The sequence below is a fragment of the Artemia franciscana genome, chromosome 18 (assembly GCF_032884065.1).
Source record: "Artemia franciscana chromosome 18, ASM3288406v1, whole genome shotgun sequence".
NCBI lineage: Eukaryota > Metazoa > Arthropoda > Branchiopoda > Anostraca > Artemiidae > Artemia > Artemia franciscana.
This window is the reverse complement of record NC_088880.1, coordinates 2,364,970-2,388,569: the sequence shown is the minus strand read 5'-3', so window position 1 is coordinate 2,388,569 and position 23,600 is coordinate 2,364,970. Positions and strand designations below refer to the sequence as shown.

Genomic DNA, 23,600 nt, shown 5'->3' with positions numbered 1-23,600 from the left:
GACATTCTCCACATCCCTTACCTAAGTTTACTTCGACGTCCTGCCCTCCAAGAGATTCATGTAAAAGTAGCCAAGAATGGCAAAGGCTTGCAACTTATCTCACAGTCAGTCACTCAATTGAGGTTAGTGATGTGTCTGAGGAAACCAAAAATATTCTCAAGAAGAAAGCTATCACAAAACTCCTAGGTGATGACATCTTACGAACAGCTATAGCTCAACTGTCCTTCATCAAAAAGGACATAGATTCCACATCAAAGCTAGCTAAGCCTGTAGACTCAACTGCAAATCAGATTATTACAGGCCCTGACAATACCACAACCCCCGAAACGGTAGTCTGCACCACTGCCCTAGTCAAAGGCAAGAAATCTAAGAAAAAAACGGCAAACTTTCCATCCCAGTTCAAAATTACTAACAATGATATTTCGTCGGCTGAAGAAGAATTCCAATATTCTAATCAAGGAGACGATGAAACTCAGACCATAATGGATATTTAAATGTTTACTATACAAGATTTTACGTTTCTCACAAAATTATCACTGTGCAATAACGTTGTTTTTAACTATTACGATGACCAAAATAATTTGCCCACCAGCCCCTTAGCTAGCCCGATAGCCCTTTAAACCAAATTAACTGTGAATATCTCGATACTTTTGATTTTGTGGAAACTGTGAAGCCTAAGCTAATGGAAGAGACCAAACTTAATGTAATTTGCTTTAACATCAGAAGCATGAGGGAGAAGTGGACTAATTTTAAAGATTTAATTTTAATTAATTGTTGCTACCCTTTCAAAGTAATTGGAATAACGGAGACATGGCTCTCATAAATTGATGATACTAATGAATTTTTCCTCCCTGGCTTTCAAGCTATTCATATTGGAAGAAAATTAACTAAGTCCTCTGGTGGCATTTCTCTTTACATCCGGCCAAGTCTAAGATTTCCAAGGCTATTAGTCTGTGAATCCTTATTCTCGCAACCTATAAATAATAGATGCATTTATTCAATAATCGTAGACATAAGTGTTGAAAACAATTCTTTTATTTTTTCATTATTCTATAAACCACCATCATTTCCGACACCTTTCTTTTGTAACTTGTTTGATGATTTTTCTAGTTTTATTAATTTACCACAAAAAAAGGCAATAGTTTTTTGGGACTTCAACTGTAATTTACTAAATGTTAGCAACAATAGTGATTGTGATACCTTCTTTGAAACATTTACCTCAAGTGGTCTTCTTCCCACAATCCTTTTCAAACAGTTCGTAGTAACGAACTGTAGTAAGGAGCGACCCGGCTCAATAGTAAGCGAAACTCTAAGAAACGGAATTTTTATAACAATAGTCACATCAAAAGAATTGATCAAAAAGTTCGTGGTAACGAACTGTAGTAAGGAGCGACCCGGCTCAATAGTTATCAAAACTATAAAAACGGAATTTTGATACCAATAGCTGCATCAAAAGAATTGTATTTAAATGTAGATTTTAAATATATAAGTTTCATCAAGTTTAGTCTTACCCCTCAAAAGTTACGAGCCTGAGAAAATTTGCCTTATTTTAGAAAACAGCAGGAAACACCCCCTAAAAGTCATAACGTATGAAAACAAAGAAAGGAAATAATAAATGAAAATAGAAAAATCAAATAGGTGAAAAACGAGGATTTTATCAGCCAGTAGCAAAATAAGAAAAACAAGCAAATATCAAACAGTTCGTGGTAACAAATTGTAGTAAGGAGTGACCCGGCTCAATAGTAGCCAAAACTCTAAAAAATGGAATTTTGATGCCAATAGTTACATCAAAAGAAACGCATTTTAATGCTGATTTTCATCAATTTCATCAAAATTAGTCCTAATCGTCAAAAGTTACGAGCCTGAGAAAATTTGCCTCATTTTAGAAAATAGGGAGAAATACCCCACTAAAAGTCATACGATCTTAACGAAAATCACACCATCAGATTTAGCGTATCAGAAAACCTTACTGTAGAAGTTTCAAGTCCCTATCTACAAAAATGTGGAATTTAGTATTTTATGCTAGAAGACAAATCACGGATGCGTGTTTATTTGTTTTTTGTTGTTTTTTTTTCCCAGGGGTGATCGTTTAGACTCAGCGGTCCTAGTATGTCACGAAAGGGCTCATTCTAAAGGAAATTAAAAGTTCTAGTGCCCTTTTTAAGTGACCAAAAAATTTGGAGGGCATCTAAGCCCCCTCCCACGCTCATTTTTCCCCAAAGTCACCGGATCAAAATTCTGATAATAGCCATTTTATTAACCATAGTCGATTTACTTAATAACTATGTCTTTGGAGACGACTTACTCCCCCGCAGTCGCCGTGGGAGGGGCTGCAAGTTACAAACTTTGACCTGTGTTTACATATAGTAATGGTTACTGCGAAGTGTGCAGACGTTTTCAGGGGAATTTTTTAGTTTTGGGGGAGAGTTGAGGGGGGGATTACGTGGGAGGATCATTCAATGGAGGAACTTTTCATGGGGGAAGAGACTTTCAATGGAGTGGGCGCAGGATTTTCTAGCATAATTTTTTACTGTTTTAAAATGTAGGGTTAAGAGAAAGAGTCAAACTTTAGCTTAAAAAGCGGGGCGTTTAGGAGGAAAAGCCCCTTTCATATACGGAGTAATTTTTTGTTCGATTTAAGTTTTAATGTCACTTCTTACTTTCATTTAAAAACAACTTGTTTTTTTTTAATTTCGACAAGGACCTCTGCCAAGTCGTCCTCAGTGCTAAAAACCAAAAAACAAAAAAAAAGAATAAGAAAGAGGAAAAAGAAAAAAAAATAAACAAAGAAGAAACAACAACAAAATCTAACCTTCTTAAGTGAACTGTACGAGAGGAAAAAAGAAACTGAATCAAACAACAAAAACCAACTTGAAATCAATGAAAGAGAAGTTATCAATTAGATTGAATAAGTATCCTTTGCCTTGCAAAAGATTTCGCCTGTCTACAATTTCGGTTTTCATTAGGTATGCGGACAGGTTGTCTTAAATTAGACTGGGTTAAAATATTCATAGAGTCTTTTAATATTAAATTGTTATAAATTGGGCTTAAGGAAATATCTCCCGTGTCTCTATTTATAGCCAAATTTTTATTTATATGTTTTTTTTATCTCCATTGCCCCTTGATTGTGGTAGGCCATTTACGGTAGATATTAGAGTTGCCTCTTCAAAAAGAACTAAATGGTCACGATTTTCGTATATATGCTGGGCCAGAGCTGAATTAAAGTTGTCATTTTTATTTTCTAATCTCAGGGACTTATCTATTGAAATTTTGTGTTCATGCCATCGTTCCCCTAGTTGTTGATGGTTCCAGCAAATGTAAAAATTTCCACATGAACACGGGACTAGTATAGGGTCCGTTTTGTCCTTGCCCGAGTTGAAAAAATGATCAACTTTTTGCTCAGTTTTGAAAGAAACAGAGAGGTTATGTTTTTTTAAAATTCTTCCAAGTTTGTCGCTGAGTTTTGAGACGTATGGTAATGTAGTGAATTTTTTTTTCTCAATTGCCAGTGTACTGAATCCCCCTTGATCAACAACTAGGGGAACGATTGCATGAACACAGAATTTCAATAGATAAGTCCCTGACACTGGAAAATAAAAATGACAACTTTGATTCAGCTCTGGCCCAGCATATATACGAATATCCTGACCATTTAGTTCTTTTTGAAGAGGCAACTTTAATATCTACCGTAAATGGCCTACCACAATCTTTTAAAGAGCCAATTGAGATAAAAAAACATATAAATAGAAATTTGGCTATAAATAGAGACACGGGAGATATTTCCTTAAGCCAAATTTATAACAATTTAATATTAAAAAACTCTATGAATATTTTTGCCAAGTCTAATTTAAGACAACCTGTCCACATATTTGATGAAAACCGAAATTGTAGACAGGCGAAATATGTTGTAAGGCAAAGAGTACTTATTCAATCTGATTGGTAACTTCTCTTTCATTGATTTCAAGTTGGTTTTTGTTGTTTGATTCAGTGTCTTTCATCCTCTCGTACAGTTCACTTATGAAGGTTAGATGTTGTTTTTGTTTCTTCTTTGTTTTTTATCTTTTTCCTCTTCCCTATTTTTTTTTAGCACTGAGGACAACTTGGCGGAGGTCCTTGTCGAAATATTTGCTTGCTTTTCATAATCTGCTACTGGCTGATAAAACCCTCGTTTTTCACCTATTTGACTTTTCTCTTTTCATTTATTATTTCCTTTCTTTGTTTTCATATGTCATGCATAGCCAGTATGGTCTCAGAACGTATTTACTAAAAGTCATAGAATCTGAACGAAAATCACACCATCAGATTCAGCGTATCAGAGAACACTACTATAGAAGCGTTAAGCTCCTATCTACAAAAATGTGGAATTTTGTATTTTTTGCCAGAAGGCAGATCACGGATGCGTATTTATTTGTTTTTTCCCCAGGGTGATCGTATCGAACTAGTGATCCTGGAATGTTGCGAGAGGGCTCATTCTAACGGAAATGAAAAGTTCTAGTGCCCTTTTTAAGTGACCAAAAAATTAGAGGGCACATACGCCCCCTCCCACTCTAATTGTTTCTCCTAAGTCACCGGATTAAAATTCTGAGATAGTCATTTTATTCAGCATAGTCGAAAAGCCTTATAACTATATCTTTGGGGACGACTTACTCCCCAACAGTCCCCGTGGAAGGGCTACTAGTTACAAACTTTGACCAGTGCTTACATATAGCAATGGTTATTGGGAAGTGTACAGACGTTATCAGGGAGATATTTTGGTTGGGGGGAAGGGGTTGAGAAGAGGGGAATATGGTGAGGGAACTTTCCATGGAGGAATTTGTCATGGGGAAAGAAAATTTCCATGAACGGAGCGCAGGACTTTCTAGAATCATTTAAAAAAACAATGAAAAAATAAACATGAAATTTGTTTTAACTGTAATTAAGGAGCGACATTAAAACTTAAAACGAACAGAAATTACTTCGTATATGAAAAGGGCTGCTCCCTCCTCAACGCCCCGCTCTTTACGCTAAAGGTTTTTACTGTTTCAAAAGTAGAGTTGAGAGAAAGATTCAAACTTTAGCGTAAAGAGCGGGGCGTTGAGGAGGGAGCAGCCTCTTTCATATACGAAATAATTTCTGTTCGTTTTAAGTTTTAATTTCGCTCCTTACTTTCAGTTAAAAAAAACTTGTTTTTTTTTGTTTAATAGAATTAGAAACAGCTGGTAGGAGAACACATTGAACCGTGGGTTGAAGCTTGTTTGGATAGAAGTCGGCCTTCCATTACAGAATAAAGAGGAGATATCTGTAACATTCTTTAGTGGGCTTATCTGTTTACAAGATAAGATTCGAAACGAAATAATGCTGAAGGCAGGACACACTCTAAAGGAATCTTCCTATACCTCCCATGTTAAACTTTTGGAGTTTGCCTGACGTTTCTGAATTAGTGATTTTGGCGGTTTTTAAGTCAATAGAAATAAAAAATCGGGTGGATGTTTTGATCTAATCAAATCTTAAGGCCGATAGTTATTCTTTTATAATTCCAAAATAAATACAAAACCTGTTTCGAGTATGCATTCTAGATTGCTATATTTGATACTGTTGTTGTGGGGTGTCAAAAATAGAGCAGAAAATTTTTTATTCAACAATCAGAAAATTATTTCTATATTATATACTTCCTGGCTGCAGTCCCTTCAAATACTTTACATATTTGTGTTCCGAAGTCAAAAATTCCCCTCAAAAGACTAGATCCAGCTATATTGGAGCGTGTGAGAATGCATAAATTACGCCAAGGGACTAACCATGATTGTTCAGAAGCAGTTCAGTCAAGTACTAGTTGTAACCTGTTCAAACAGAGTCTAGAGAATAATTAGCGTGCAGAGATCAAACTGCCGGTTAATACATATATATAAAAAATTATATTGTATGAATAATTACAAGAAGTACTGCTATGATGTTCACTATGATGATGTTCATCATATCAATCTATATATATATATATATATATATATATATATATATATATATATATATATATATATATATATATATATATATATATATATATATATATATATATATATATATATATATATATATATATATATATATATATATATATATATATATATATATATATATATATATATACATACAATCATACAACAACAATATATACATACAACATCATACAATCTATGATGTTCACTTAAGACGGTTGTGACGCATCACTTAAGACGCTGTGTTAGGTTGTGATGCTCGTAAATACAGGTTTGTCTCAACTAACACAACTGTAAACAATATATGTAGATTACATGGACATTTGCTATGTCAAAACCTCTCTCCTAAACTAGGTACTTACGTATTGTAGCAAGCACACCAAAGAAGTGAAGTCAATTGTAATAAAATATAACAAAATATCCTGAAAATGTAATACTTTAGTAATGAAATTCTGGAAGCTACAATAGAGAATTATGGAAAGCAGGAAGGCAGAACGCATTATATCAAATACTTAACCTAATATATCGTAGCCTAGCCTTATCTAAATATTAATATAGATATATATTAATATAGATATATTAATATAGATATATTAATATATCAATATATATTAATTTGATTGAAATTTACCTGCATCATAGTTTTTCTCACTCAGGCTCAGTCGATTATCCCCAAGTAGACACAGACTTAACTTGCTTTTTACTTTTATTTACATATTAAACAAAAATATAAACTATTACAGATATTAAATGCTAGACTAGGGATAAAGAACAAAAGCTTAGTTGCTTTAACACTTAAGTACCTTGACCTATTTTGAAGTATAGATTTTTCATCCTTTCGAAGGGGTATATTTTTATGCATGTTTTAGTTTTCTGAAAACAGTTTTCTTTTTTCAGTTTTCTGAGGTAAGAGAAGCCCTTCAAACCTTGTTCTACGATATAGATAGCGGTGGAGCAGATGAAGACTTACAAAGATTTATCAGGTACTTCTCAATTTTCTAATTTATCTGACTCACTAGAAGCTTTCATACTGGCAAAGCTAATTGAGGTGGAAATAAGGAAATGCGCAAAAAAGAACAAAGAGACAATTGGACTAACTGAGTAGATGAAGCAATTAGAGAAAGGGAAGGAGACAGTGAGGAGAGGAGGGAATAGGATACAGGAGATGGTGTTGCAGATTGCATTCCTTAATATATAGGACAAAAGAGGAGAGAGGGGAGAAGGGAAAAGTAACAGAGAGAGAGAGAGAGAGAGAGAGAGAGAGAGAGAGAGAGAGAGAGAGAGAGAGAGAGAGAGAGAGAGAGAGAGAGAGAGAGAGAGAGAGATAGAGAGAGAGTATGTGAGTTATAGAGAGCAGGTACTTCTGAACATTCGAATTTGTTAGGTCTTTTACCAGGGTTCTGAACCGCACCAAACCATATCTTTTCTGGTAGGACACGTGGTGAAATTTACCGCGGACGAGATGAATCTTGAAATTAGAGATAATTAAAGATTTCAAGTAAGGATTGTGAGTATGTCCAGGTTAAATGAGTGAAGAAGGCTCTTCCCTATTGCTGTTGTGCAACTGGGACTGTTAGAATCACAAACCGAATTCAAAGACTCCTTGAATTTTGGAGGTAAGCTCAGGTTTTCACCAAATTTGGAATTAAAATAAGGAATGGTAATGCTTATCTTGACTATGCAACCAATATAGGAAATCATCCAAGAATATGAGGCCTTCAATAAGTTAAGAGTCCCTATCTATTTTTTTTTTTTTTTAACGAATGGCTCTGTAGTGTCTAACCCAAAATAATAGGTGTGACTTAAACCTTTTAATTTATGAATCTAAATGAATGTCGTAATCAGGTATAGCATTGTAAATTTGAAAAGAAAAACCATACCCATTTATCTTTAACAAACTCTTTCTTGAATAAATTTTGCATACAGCACTCTCCCCTTCCCCCAAGAAAACTTATTTTAAAAGAATACAAAATATTTTTCTGGCTGATACTCTCACAGGCCGGGTATGTAGAGGTGTGTTTTCTTCGTAGGATCTAGAAAAAACAGTGAAAGCAAAGGGGGGAGGGGGGGGGTATGAGATATTTTTCTTAAATGGAAGTAATTAGTAAAGGCCGGAAATTTGACAAAAATATTTCTTTGCAACTAATACGAAATATACCCAAAATACTGTTTACTCTAGCTATTTACTACTAATAAATAAAGAGCATTACTAAATATAAATAGTATTACGATAAATTATTACTATAAATTATTATTATTATATAAATTATATATTATTATATAAATTATTACTATAAATTATTATTATTATATAAATTATATATTATTATATAAATTATTACTATGAATAGTATTACTAAAATACTATTTACTGAAGACACAAGACTTAGCTCTGGTGTGCTAAATCAAAAGGTGTTATTTGACATTTTTTGCGTAGAAACTATATACTACGGCTGTGATAGCTAAAAGGGCGACCTACGCAATTTTTGTAACTTTGAGGAGATCTAAATAATAAAAAAAGATCAGCTATGGTTGCTTTGAAGGATCAGGCTAATGGGGACAAAGAGAACATATTCTAACCCAACTTTTGATGTGTTTTTTTTTCAGTGGTATTATTTAAATTCAAGTGTTCCGAGTGATTTCAAAATTATTTTATGGTGTATGTTTCTTTATTCCATGATAAACAAAGGAGACATATCGCTAAAGTGATTCATCTCCTCTTCAGTGATTCCGAACGTCAACAACAGCTGATTAAAAAAGAGATATATTCCGCTTATATGCTTATATGCCATTGTACCTTCGTAACAGTAAAAGATAATACAATCCTGACTGCATCATTAGATTCCTCCTATTGAGTTTACCCACGTCACACTATAACTAAATTTTCAACCCTAATGGCATACGTTGTCCTTTTAATTATCACGGCCAAGTTCAATCCATTTAAATATGCAAGATCTAACGATCAGTTAGTCTGTTTTATCCTATATCACCAAAGTTATTAAGGAATGTCTAATTTACCATGATGCGTTATATTCTAAAATAAAGAAATTTGTATGAAGAGATCATTACTGATGTGGGAGATGAGTCCAAAACTTCCTGGTGAATACCTGCACTTTCCAAGCCTGGAAATCAGACACAGAGCCATCTTTTCATAATGATTTATTGCAGATTTTACTATTCTGTACAAACCAAACAACTTAAGATATTGGGATGGAATTGGAACCTATGATTCTGATATTCAAAGCATTGAAACCTCTAAACTATTCAAAAAGTGGATATTAACTTCTAGACACACCAAAAGCCAATTTTATTTTTCTTTCTCTTTTTTGCGTGTTTTGTGACTTCCAACTTTTTAATTTACCCGAACCGTGAAGCATCAATAACAAACTAGGAACCTGCTTGAAACTACCGTGGATATTTAGCAAAAAGACTAAACGAGATATTTCTTTGCTGTTTCCGATTTCAATACAACTTTCTTGACATGGAAATTAAATCAATTGGTCAATTTTTTCAATCTAGATAAATGAAAGAACCCTAAATGTTCAAGATGACAAAATGAATAAATTGCCACTTTTTGGGCTTCACTGATTACAAATTATGAAATTATAATAAATCTAATTATATACATATAATTTATATATGTAATTTATATATATATATATATATATATATATATATATATATATATATATATACATATATATATATATATAAATCTATATATATATCTTCTAATTTTATTCTTTCTGCATGGTTCGAATCATCTTAATTCATCAGTCAAAATATTGATACGATAGTCATTTTTTAAAATCATAGCACTTTAATTTCAAATTTTAATGTTCTTTAAATCATTGAAATTATTTTGGCCTCAGGAAAAGCAATGATTCTGGATACCAGTGCAGGGCGGGGATCAACATATCTTCTCAAGGCTATACCGATACACCTAAGTCAGCTTAGAACCCGACAGCAAGAAGTCCCTGGGACCTCCAGTATGAATGGAGGCTTTGTACAATCCTGGGCCCATTTTGGTTACACTATGGTTTTCAGCACTTGGCGATGCTCTTCAATCAACAAGAGTTGTAGTAGTAGTAGTAGTAGTAGTAGTAGTAGTAGACAGATTTAATAAAAAAAACTTGACAGCTGTCGCTGATTTGTGTTTCTTTACAACATATACAAAATCAAGCTACACTTGTAAATATAAATAAAACTATAAATATTAACTCTTATTATACATTTTGACGAAAACCGGGACGAAAGAATTACCATATCGGTTCGTTCTTGCTTTAACGGGAACTAACTTATCCTGCTTTCTCGTTCTTGATGGTAGAGGTTGATCAGGTAGAATGTCACAGTGCTGAGATTTAGAAAGCAAGTACTTTCCGAAACTCATTATCAGAGTTTCGTACCGGTTTTGGAGTGGCGGCCCAAGATGATCGATACCGCTCGCTTCTGAACCAATTCAAGCTCCTGACAAAGATAAACTGTTCTCAGCGCTGAGGGCACCCAAACAGGACACGCATATTCCAGAATGGGGCGGACATACGCTGTGTATGCATACTTAATACTCTCTGTGTTTGCACAGAACCTACGCATACCGTTTAAAGTCTGTAGACTAGCGTTTGCACTTTTAACCACGTTTTTAATATGTGTGGCAAAGCTGAAGTCATTGGAAAAAGTAACTCCAAGGATCTTGATACTGTTTGCTAGAGGGAATGGAACATTTGGCTCCATAACATCACTTTTTAGCGGGTTAAAGCGCACTATCTTCGACTTGTTCACACTAATCTCAAGATTTAGCTCCGCGCACTCTTTTGTGAAAACACTGAAAAAATTTGAACTGAACTGTGGCGTCACAACTCCGTTTTGTACAAAATATTTCAGAGGATAAATGACAGGTCATCCACGAACTTGTAGCGGTTGTCATAATCAGCTATGAGGAGGTTAATTACAGACAAGAATGCAATAGCTGCAAGCTTAGTGCCCTGAGGGGCTCCACAGGTGAATGAGGACCATTAGGAATTGGTGTCACCTTCGTAGAGAGCAAACACAAGATGCATCCTCTGACTGAGAAAGTCCAACACGAGCGTAAGAGTCTTTTTCTTAGCCCCCCTTAGCTTGAGATTAAGGGCAGCTACAATGTGATTGATTAGATCAAATGCCTTTCGGAAATCTACGGCACCAAGGTCTACAAAACTGTGAACTTTTTCGACCCACTTAAGGAGACTATCGTACATCCTCACTAGGTACACTGAGGTATTACAGTCTTTCAGTAAGCCGTATTGTCTCTGGTCGATAGATCCCTGGATTTGATCAAGTAAGACCCTCATGATAAAGGTCTCGGCCATTTTCGCCAGGCATGGTGTTTGCGAAATAGGTCTAAGTTCGTCACAGCTATTAGGGTCGGTAACCTTCGGAATTACTCTAACGTAAGCTTTCTTAGATCCCTATACGAAAGCAAAGGTTTATCAGCACTGAGAGTGGTTTCGCAATGAAAGGGGCGTAATGAAATCCTGCATAGACAATCCTGAGCCTATTACCTCCGACTCATTATATATCCATGCCAACAAGTATTATGCTACTATGGCGAGACAACCCATAGTACATAAATTAGCTAAGAAAAGGTTTTTTAGCGAGAAAACCCCCGTCAGAACAGATCAAGCCCAGAAGAATTATTCGTTAATCAGAATATCGTGTGAATGCTGTGTCGTTCGCTAGGCTATAATTTCCTAGAGGGGTGCCACTCCTCAAGTGGGAATAGAGTTGACCGCTAGGTCCCCAGTCTTGCAGGTGCCCTGAAATGATCGGGGCTGCCCTTTTCGGACACTGTTGTACTTAGATCTGAATCTTATGCCCTGCCACAGTTGTCCTCTTTTAGAGGATCTTCCCACGAGGGTGTTTTGCATCACCGAGGAATTTAAACCATTATTTGGAGAAGGTTTATATATATATATATATATATATATATATATATATATATATATATATATATATATATATATATATATATATAACCTTTAACTTTTAAAACTACATTTTAAAACAGTAAAAACCTTTAGCGTAAAGAGTGGGGCGTTGAGAAGGAAAAGCCCCTTTCATATACGAAGTAATTTCTTTTCGTTTTAAGTTTTAATGTCGCTCCTTACTTTCATTTAAAAACTTGTTTTTTTTATTTAATTTCTGAACGCTTTTGAATCAATGCATGTTTTGATTTTGGCTCTCCGCAGAGGAATAATTAAAACGAAATTTGTACATATTTTTTTTTTTGGCTAAATGGCTTTCTCATAATTTTGATCGAATGATTTTGAGAAAAAAAGAGCGGGGGAGGAAGCCTAGTTGCCCTTGGATTTTCGGTTAATTAAAAAGGCAACAAGAACTTTTTGTTTTTTACGAATCTTTTTATAAGTAAAAGATATACGTAACTTATAATTTAGCTTACGTAAAGAACTTTTGTATTCTCATGTTTTGTTACATATATGAGGGGGTTCGCCCCCTCGTCAGTACCTCGCTCTTTACACTAAAGCTTAAATTTTGTTCCAATTCATTAAGAATGACCCCTGAATCACAAAAGCCGCAGAATAAATAGTTGAAATTACTAAAAATACTTTAGCGTAAAGAGCGAGGTATTCATTGTTTTTTTTTTAAGTAATGCTAGTAAATCCTGCGCTCCCATTATGGAAATTTTCTTTCCCCATGACAAATTCCTCGATGAAAAAGTTCCCCCCAGCATATCCCCCTCTTCTCAACCCCTGCCTCCAACCAAAAAATCCTCCTGAACTTGTAAACCCCTCCCAAGGGGACTGTGGGGGAGTAAGTCGTCCCCGAAGACATAGTTATAAGGTTTTTCGACTACGCTGAATAAAATGGCTATCCCAGAATTTTGATCCGTTGACTTTGGGGAAATAATTAGCGTGGGAGGGGGCCTAGGTGCCCTCCAATTTTTTGGTCACTCAAAAAGGGCACTATAACTTTTCATTTTCGTTAGAATGAGCCCTCTCGCAACATTCTAGGACAACTGGGTCGATACGATCACCCCTGGGAAAAAAAACAACAAAAAAACAAATAAACACGCATCCGTGATCTGCCTTCTGGCAAAAAATATAAAATTCCACATTTTTGTAGAAAGGAGATTGAAACTTCTACATTAGCGTTCTCTGATACGCTGAATCTGATGGTGTGATTTTCGTTAAAAATCTATGACTTTTAGGGGGTTTTCCCCCCTATTTTCTAAAATAACGCAAATTTTCTCAGGCTCTTAACTTTTGATGGGTGAGACTAAACTTGATGAAACTTGTATATTTAAAATCAGCTTAAAAATGCGATTCTTTTGATGTAGCTATTGGTACCAAAATTCCATTTTTTAGAGTTTTGGTTACTATTGAGCCGGGTCGCTCCTTACTACAGTTCGTTACTACGAACTGTTTGATTATTATAACCATATATCAAATATTCAGTGTAATTTTATTAGTTATTTGCGCTACTGCTCAAGATACATCTAATTTTTACTAAAAACAAGAGTTTGGGTACTGCCCGCTTCCCTATTTGTAATCTAAAAACTGCTAAGCATTTGCTGCATTATTAAAACATATCTTATTTCAAATATTTTCTTTTGTACCAGTTACGATATTGAAAATAAAATAAAAATTACAGTGAAATAAAATCTTGAGCTGACGAGCTTTCAGCAATTAATATCTATATATATTATGTATTCAGCTCAGTTTTGTTAGCTCTTTCCAAAACTGTTCAAGACATATATAGTTTTCAGTAAAGAGCTAATGATGCGGTGGGCTTTATCCTTCTATTGTTACGAAGGAAGGGGGGTGTTAGTAGCCAAACTGCAGTTTGTAGTGATTTTTATTCGTTTAGTACTTAATTTGCATATTTAATTTAAGTTTGATCCGTTTTCAGATTTATTTCTTCATTAATATTATTACCTGTTGTATGTTTGTTTGTCATGATTGCGTATTTAATTTCTGCTCGTTCTGGAATCGTTTATTCTATGATAGTCACTTCTGGTCATTTTGAGTTTGAATTATTATATGTTTTTATTTCTGCTTATCTTAGTTTTAATATAGCCTTTACTTTTCTTCGAACAACTTCCTTTCCGGAATGCTTTTTAATGAATTTCTGTTCATTTCTGATTGCCAAAGTTGCAAAGTTTTTTTTTGAAAATTTTCCTTTCAAAATCGATTTTTTTCAAAACAAGGTTTCATCGAAGAATCAGAACTAGTTCCAAAGTGATAATATCAAAGTAAGAAAATATCAAAGTAAACAAAGTATCAACGTAACGATAAGCAACTTGCTTAGCGTACATTGCTTGGCTCATAAATCAAAAGTTGCCCAGTAAAACCCAATTATCAAAGTAAAAAAAGTATCAAAGTAACAATAAGTAACTTGCACAGCTCATCGTACTTTCCGCAAAGACATGGAGGGAGATTTATCCCAGCAGCAAACTTGTTTGGTCTGTGGACTATTTTTAACAAAATCTCCAAATTTTGACCGGATGCCTTTGAGTTGATTACCTTTTGGTTACATTTGACTCTTAAAAAAAGAACTAGAAGTTTTAATTTCTAATCAAATTAACTCCCTCAAAGTTATAATGACGGCCCCTCGCAAAAAAACTATATGTTAACAGTGGGCAAACTGCGAAAGTTACATACATTGCCCTGAAGGCTATGGGGGAGTTTCCAACCCTTAAGTTATAGTTATTTGAATTTTAAACTAATTTTAAAAAATGCGTATTACTAAATTTTATTTGGTTATATTTGGGGAAAAATTACAAAGGGGGAGCGGTTGGTTTCCCTCTAATCCTTTTCGAATCTTAAAAGGGACAAAAGATATTCCGATATCCAATCGAATGATCCTCCTCCAAAATCTGTACGACCCACACCACTGAGAACTTCTTATCTTATAGATGGTAACTAGCATAATTTATAACCCTTTCACAGAGGGATAGCGAAGGGGAGTGTGGAAACCGAGACCATAGTTATTTGAAATTTAGGCGATTTTGATGGCTACCTTGAGTTTCGATCCGATACATTTAAAAAAAAAAAAAAAGGCAGCTAGGGGGCTGGGTAAGTTGTCTCTGATCACTTTTGACTCTTAACAAGGAAGTACAACTTTCAATTTTAAATCAAATAAGTTTCTTCCGAAGCTTACACAATCACCATTTCCATAAATATTTGATATGCCCCTAAGTCATTACTTACAACCCTCACCCCAGAGCTCTGGGCGTTGCTTCAACATCAAAGGCATTGTTATATAACCTTTGGCCTATTTTGAATATAATGGCTATCTCAAATTTTCTTTCGGATACATTTGGGAAAAGGGGCGTAGATAGTCCTTTTGCCCTTTGATCATTTTTGGCTCCAAAAATGGGGAGCTAGAATCTTTAATTTCCAGTTAAATGAGCTTCCTCTAAAGTCAACACAATCATCGCCTTCCATAAAACATTATATGCCCCCGAGATAAACCCAAAGTCCCTGACCCCGTACTTTACAGGACTGTATCAACTCAACAGTGCTATATGATACATGAACTATTTTGAACAAAATAGCCGTCTCAAAATTTTGGCCCAACTCATTTGGGGAAAAAGGGCGTGAAAGGAGGCCTAGTTGCCATCTGATCACTTTGGACTCTTGAAATCCAAATAGAACCTTCACTTTCTGACAGAATGAGGCACCTCCAAAGTTTATACGCCCACCCTTCCCATAGAGAATGTTATATGTACCTGGGCATATCTGGTCCCCGACCTCGAGGGAAGGGGGGGGGGTAGCTTTAGCTGTAGCTGTTTTGACAAAATGGCTATCTCAATAATTCAAGTGGATGTATTGGGGGAAAGAGGGCGGTGGGGGTGGGGTTAGTTGCTTACCGGTCCCTTTTGACCCTTAAAATGGAAGTAGAGCTGTCGATTTTTGATAAAATTTTCTCCTCCAAAGTTTTAACAATCACCCCTCCCATTAGGATTTGTGATGCCGCTGGGACATAACTTAAAACCCTTCCTCTTGGCCTCTGGGGGAGTTGTGTTGAACCCAAAGCTTTTCACATCTGATCTTTGGACTATTTTGAACAAATTGGTTATGTCAAAATTTTAATCAGATGCATTTGGGGAAAAGAGGGTGTGGGTAGTGTGTCTAGATGTCCTCCAATCGATTTTAGCTCTTCCAAAGGACGCTAGAACTTAAAATTTTGAGTCGAATGAGCTTCCTCTGATGTTCATATGAATATTCCTTCCATAAAAACCTTACATGTCACTAGGGCATGATTTACAGCACTTGCCTCTGGGCTTTTGGTTGTCGTGTCGACCCCAGAGTCTTGTTATCTGATCTTTGAACAATATTTAAAAACTAAATATCTAAAAAATTTTATCGGAAGCACGCGGCGGAAATGGACTTGGGGGCTAGTTGCCCTCTAATCACTTTTCAAACAGTTCGTGGTAACGAACTAGGATCGACCCAGCTCAATAGTAAACCAAACTCCAAAAAACGGAATTTTGATCCTAAAAGATACATCAAAAGAATCGAATTTTCACGCTGATTTTATATATATAATTTTCATCAAATTTAGTATTTGTTATCAAAAGTTACGAGCCTGAGAAAATTTGCCTAATTTTGGAAATAGGGAGAAACACCCCCTAAAAATCACAAAAATCACTCCATCGTATTCGGCGTATCAGAGAACCCTATAGCAAAAATTTCAAGCTCCTATCTATAACAATGAGGAATTTCATATTTTTTGCCAGAAGACAAATCGCGAGTGCGTGTTTATTTGTTTGTTGTTTTTCCCCCAGGGGTCATCATATCGACCAAGTGGTCCTAGAATGTTGCAAGAGGGCTCATTCTAACGGAAATGAAAAGTTCTAGTGCCCTTTTTAAGTGACCAAAAAAATTGGAGGGCACCTAGGCCCCCTCCCACGCTCATTTTTTCCCAAAGTCAACTGATCAAAATTTTGAGACTGCCATTTTTTTCCGCATAGTTCAAAACAATAATAACTATGTGTTTGGGAATGACTTTACCCCCACAATCCCCAAGGGAGGGGCTGCAAGTTACAAACTTTGACCAGTGTTTACATACAGTAATAGTCACTGGGAATTGTACAGACGTTTTCAGGGGGATTTTTTGGTTTGGGGCGTGGGGTTGAGGGGAGGGGGTCATATGGGAGGGTCTTTCCTTGGAGGAATATGTCATGGGGGAAGAAAATTTCAATGAAAAGGGCGCAGGATTTTCTAGCATTACTGTAAAAAAAAAACAATGAAAAATTAAACATGAAAACATTTTTTCAATTGAAAGTAAGGAGTAGCACTGAAACTTAAAACGAACAGATATTATTACGCATATGAGGGGTCCTAAAAATACTTTAGTATAAAGAGCGAGGTATTTAGGAGGAGATAAATACCTCGCTCTTTATGCTAAAGTATTTTTAGTAATTTCAATTATTTATTCTACGGCCTTTGTGATTCAGGGGTCATTCTTAAAGAATTGGGACAAAACTTACGATTTAGCGTAAAGAGCGAGGTATTTACGAGGGTACACACCCCCTCGTATACATAATAAAAATATAAGAATATGAAAGTTTGTTACGTAAGTTAAATCTTAAGTTCCGTATATTTTTTACCAATAAAAACGTTCATTAAAAATTTAAAGTTCTAGTTGCCTTTTTAAGTAACCGAAAAATTGGAGGGCAACGAAGCATCCTTCCCCAACCCTTATTTTTCAAAAATCGTCTGATCAAAACTAAGAGAAAGCCATTTAGCCAAAAAAAAAAGAATTAATACGCAAATTTCATTTTAATAATTTATGTGCGGAGAGCCAAAATCAAACATACATTAATTCGAAAACGTTCAGAAATTAAATAAAAAAAAACTAGTTTTTTTAACTGAAAGTAAGGAGCGACATTAAAACTTAAAACGAACAGAAATTACTCCGTATATGAAATGGGTTGTCCCTTCCGCAATCCCTCACTCTTTACGCTAAAGTTTTTAATTGTTTTAAAAAGTAGAATCGTGGCAACGAGTCAAACCTTAGTGTAAGGAGCGAGGGATTGCGGAGGGCATTTCCAGATTATTGGTCATTGGGAAGCATACAGATGTTTTCAGGGGGATTTTTTCTGATGGGGGTTCGAAGGGAGGGGCTATGTGAGAGGATCTTTCCATGGAAGAATTTTTCATGGAAAAATTCTGAAGTTTTTTTCAACTGAAAGTAAGGAACTACAATTAAAACTTAAAACAAATATAAATTATTGCGTATATAAGGGGGTTGGCTCCCTTGTCAATACCTCGCTCTTAACACTAAAGTTTTTCTAGTAATAAACGACCTAATTCTAATTAAACGACCTTTGTGATTCAGGGGTCATTCTCAAAGATTTGGAACCAAATTCAAACTTTAGCATAAAGAGCAAGGTGTTGAGGAGGGGGCAAACCCCCTCATATACGCAATAATTTCTGTTCGTTTTTAAGTTTTAATGTTGTTCCTTACTTTCCATTAATTTTTTTTTTATATTTAATCCATATGAAGTACCTCTGATAAATAATAGAACATTCAAGCCTTATGGCCTTTACTATAGGCAACGGTATAACGTTGTCCGTTGCCCACTAAATGAAACGAAGAAACGTTGTCCACTAAATGAACGTTCCTTCGCTATTTCTGATCTCAACACAACTTTCTTGACATAGCTTGGGAAATTCAATTAAAGGGCTATATTCTTTCAATTCAAGTACAAAAAAGAAGATAGATATTCCGGATGACAAAATGAACAAAATGTCACTTTTTTTTTAGCTTGAATATGATTTTATATTACGACAAGCTTTCCTTTAATAAAAAAAAAATGTACTTTTCCCTTCATGCATTAAAGGCTAGTGAAACCAAGTCAAAGACAGGTTAAAACTTAGCTGTGGGTCATGTAGATGCCATGTAGAATGCATCTACATGGCCTGTAGAATGCCATGTAGCACTTTCTATGGAAATAGTATTTATAACTCACGGTTTAATGTAAAACTTTCCATCACTTGATTCAGTTCAGTTTCCTATATCAAATTTAGTTTCCATGACAATCAGAGGTTTGTATTTCATAAAACATTTAATAACTTATCGCTTAGTAATGAATAAAGTTAATAATTAATCAATTAAAATAGTTTTATTTAAGGTTAAATAGAGCTTTATTTATTTTTCAAAGTCTGTTATATCTCTTAGAGTTTCAATATTTTTATGTCAAACGTTTATTCTTCTAATCTCAAAATAAAGTAATCTCCAGTGGAAGACCGACATAAAAATATTTAGAGCTGAATTAGTATTTCTTTTTTTTTGCTTTCAACATTTAACAAGATAAGAAAAAAAAGAAAGTGAAATCAGTGAAAATAAAAATGCAAAGCAATTGTTTTCAGCCAAGATCTTCGCTCAACCGTCCTCAGTACAAAAGTTAAAACAAGGACCTTCAAAAGACCCACTTAAATAAATAAAAACAAAACCGTAAAATCACCACCAAAATAAAAGTAAGACCTCTACCCAGCACCAGTGAAAGGATATCTGAATAAAAAATCAAGCAATGAATGGCAATGCAAGAAATCAAATCACGGCCCATTTTATCTAGTGCTGTTTTAAAGGCCAATCGCTTGCCAGGCCTGGTATCAGCTACCGTTTGGCTTGGTTGCGAAATGTTAGGTTGGTCTTGAATCACCATTCATCGTTGTGTTTTTGTTTGTTTACCCCATGACTGTTACTTGGAAAGGGTCGTACATTTATTTAATCGGTTTGGTTTGGTTGCTATTTAATCGGTTTGGCAACATTTGGCCTGGTTGCGAACTTGAATCACCATTCATCGTTGTGTTTTTTGTTTGTTTACCCCATGACTGTTACTTGGAAAGGGTCGTACATTTATTTAATCGGTTTGGTTTGGTTGCTATTTAATCGGTTTGGCAACGTTTGGCCTGGTTGCGAAATGTTAGGCTGGTCTTTAATTACCATTCATCGTTGTGTTTTTTGTTTAATTACTCCATGACTGTTACTTGGAAGGGTCGTACATTTATTTAATCGGTTTGGTTTGGTTGCTATTTAATCGGTTTGGCAACATTTGGCCTGGTTGCCAAATGTTAGGTTGGTCATAAATTGCCATTCATCGTTGTGTTTTTTGTTTAATTACTCCATGACTGTTACTTGGAAAGGGTCATACATTTATTTAATCGGTTTGGTTTGGTTGCTATTTAATCGGTTTGGCAACATTTGGCCTGGTTGCGAAATGTCAGTTTGGTCTTAAATCGCCATTTATCGTTGTATTTTTTGTTTATTTATACCATGACTGTTGCTTGAAAAGGGTCCTACTTTTATTAATCGGGTTGGTTTGGTTGCTATTTAATCGGTTTGGCAACATTTGGCTTGGTTACGAAATGTTAGGTTGGTCTTAAATCGCCATTCATCGTTGTATTTTTTTTTTAGTTACCCCATGACTGCTGCTTGAAAAGGGTCCTACTTTTATTTAATCAGTTTGGTTTGGTTGCTATTTAATCGGTTTGGTAACATTTGGCCTGGTTCCGAAATGTTAGGTTGGTCTTGAATCGCCATTTATCGTTGTATTTGTTGTGTAGCTGCCCCATGACTGTTGCTTGGAAAGGGACTTACTTTTATTTAAGTGGTATTTTTAATGGTTGTGGTTTTATTGATTTAATTGGTTGTTTTTGTAAGGTTTGTTTTCGCACTAAGGACGGTCGCGCGAAGGTCTCGGCAGAGATATCTCTATTGTAGTGGCATTTTTATTGGCTGTAAATATCCTCATTTTTTTCCATTGGAGTTTATTTTTATCTTGTAATTGTTAGCCAGTGTGGTCTCATAAATTATTCTCAACCTCTACTTCAGACCTTATCCTCTCCACCCTCATCCATTGAAAAATCTAGGTATATGTAATCCCTCTGAGGAGACTTCTATAGGCTGTTTAAGATATAATTGGACTCTAATATATCCCATGAAGAAAGAGAAAATCTTAACTAATAATTAAACACAGATGTTGTTATAGAATTAAAAAAAGAAATGGTTGCATAGAAACACGCAAAGTCCACAAACAAATTGTTTTGAGAAATTCAGCAGATATGCCTGTTGATCCGTGGCTGGAAGCTCTTTTTAGTCACCTGTTAGTCTTATTAGTCCCTTGTTAGTCCAAATTCTCATGCCAGCAGCAATTTTTTCAACCAACCATGCTTAATACTTTGAAAAGTTTCCTGTGTTAGGCGGAAGACCTTTCCATAATAAATAAGTTTTTGTTGATAAAACAATAAAGCATAAATTTGTTTTTCTTTTTTTCTCTTTTTTCTCTCCTGTGAAGTTCGAATTGTGTAGAAGTCGTTTAATTTTGGATAAAAAAATAGTACAAAATCATAAATAATGATTAAACACAGATGTCTTTAAAACGGTGGCGTAGAAACACCCAAAGCCTAAAAATAAATCGTTAGAAAAAAAAATGAAAAATGTGCCTGTTGGTCCAGGGTTGGAAGCTCTTGTTCGTCACTTTTTAGTTTATTTAGTCAATGTTTAGTCCAAATTCTTACGCTAGCAGCAATGTTTACAAGCAATCATAGATACGACTATGTAAACTTTCGTGGGTTAAGAGGAAGACCTTTCCTGAACAAAACACTTCTTGGTAATAACACAAAAAAAGTATATATATCTTTTGTTCTCCTTTGAAGTCCGCATTATGTAAACTTCATGTAATTTTGGGTTAGTAGCTTTTTGTTAGAAACACAAAAAAATGCCAAATTTTTTGTTTTTGTTTTCCTGTGATGTCTTAATTGTGTAAAATACGTCTAGTTTTGAGTTAACCATTTTTTGTTGAAAACTCAAAAAGTCAAAATTAATTTTTTTTTCTCCTTTGATGTCTGAATTGTGTAATTTTTTTTTTCAATTTCGGGTTAACAGCTTTTTGATTGAAAACAAAAATAATAAAAAACACCTTTTTTGTTCTCCTGTGAATTCTGAATTGTGTAGAAGTCGTTTAATTTTGGATAAAAAAAAGTACAAAATCATAAATAATAATTAAACACAGATGTCGTTAAAACAGTGGTGTAGAAACACCCAAAGCCTAAAAATAAATCGTTAGAAAAAAAATTGACAAATGTGCCTGTTGGTCCAGGGTTGGAAGCTCTTGTTCGTCACTTTTTAGTTTTTTAGTCAATGTTTAGTCCAAATTCTTACGCTAGCACCAATGTTTTCAAGCAATCATAGATACAACTATGAAAACTTTCGTGGGTTAAGCGGAAGACCTTTCCTGAACAAAACACTTCTTGGCAATAACACAAAAAAAGTATATATATTTTTTGTTCTCCTTTGAAGTCCGAATTATTAGAAACACAAAAAAATGCAAAATTTTTCTTTTTTTTGTTCTCCTGTGATGTCTTAATTGTGTAAAATACGACTAGTTTTGAGTTAACCATTTTTTGTTGAAAACTCAAAAAGTCAAAAAAAATTTTTTTCTCCTGTGATGTCTGAATTGTGTAATTTTTTTTTCAATTTCGGGTTAACAGCTTTTTGATTGAAAACAAAAATAATAAAAAATACCTTTTTTGTTCTCCTGTGAATTCTGTATTGTTTAAAATCCGTATAATTTGGGCTAACAACTTTTTGTTGAAAACACAAAAAGTACAAAATATTTTTTTTTCTTTTTCTTTTGTTCTCTTGTGAAGTGAAAATTGTGTAAAATTCGTGTAATTTTGGGTTAATAACTTTTTTTTGGAAACACAAAAAGTACAAAACATTTCTTTTTTCTTCTTCTTTTGTTCTCCCGTGAAGTCTGAATTGTGTAACATTTGTGCAATTTCGGGTAAATTTTTTTTTTTGAAAACAAAAAGTAAGAAATACTTTTTTTTGTTCTCCTTTGATGTCTGAATTGTACAAAATCTATTTAACAACTTTTTGTTGAAAACCCAAAAAGTACGAATTATTTCCATTTTTTGTTTTCATGTGAGGTCTTATTTGTGTAAAATACGTCTAGTTTTGAGTTAACAACTTTTTGTTTAAAACACGAAAAGTAGATTTTTTTTTTTGTTCTCTTGTGAAGTGTGAATTGAGTAAAATTTGTGCAATTTTGGGTTAACAATTTTTTTGTTGGAAACACAAAAAGTACAAAATATTTCTTTTTTCTTTTTATTTTGTTCTACTGTGAAGTCTGAATTGTGTAAAATTTGTTCAGTTTTGGGTTAAAAAATTTTTGTCGCAAGCACAAAAAGTAAAAATTTTTTTTTGTTCTTCTGTGACGTCTGAATTGTGTAAAATCCGTGCAATTTTTGGTTAAAAGCTTTTTGTTGAAAATACAAAAAGTACAAAATATTTATTTTTCTTGTTCCCCTGTGAAGTCTTAATTGTGTACAATACGTCTAGCGTTGAGTTATCAACTTTCAGTTGAATATGCAAAAAGGACAAAATAATTGTTTTGTTCTCCTATGAAGTCTGAAATGTATAAAATTTTTGCACTTTCGGGTTAACAACTTTTTGTTGAAAACACAAAAAGTACAAAATACATTTTTTTTTTGTTCTCCTGTGAAGTCTGCATTGTGTAAAGTTCTTGCAATTTTGGGCTAATAACTTTTTGGTAGAAACATAAAAAGTACAAAATACTTCTTTTTTTCTTCTCCTGTGAAGTCTTTATCGTGTGAA

At 34.4% G+C, this 23,600-nt stretch overlaps 1 protein-coding gene across 3 annotated transcripts in view; it reads left to right on the top strand.

Moving 5' to 3' along the window:
* Window positions 1-23,600, top strand: part of LOC136038492 (head-specific guanylate cyclase-like) — a 224,074-nt gene that overhangs the window by 10,106 nt on the left and 190,368 nt on the right. For all 3 annotated transcript variants that reach the window (XM_065721578.1, XM_065721579.1, XM_065721577.1), the window contains exon 2: window positions 6,870-6,955. In XM_065721578.1, coding sequence (XP_065577650.1) covers window positions 6,870-6,955 — 86 coding nt within the window. The remainder of the gene's footprint in view (window positions 1-6,869; window positions 6,956-23,600) is intronic.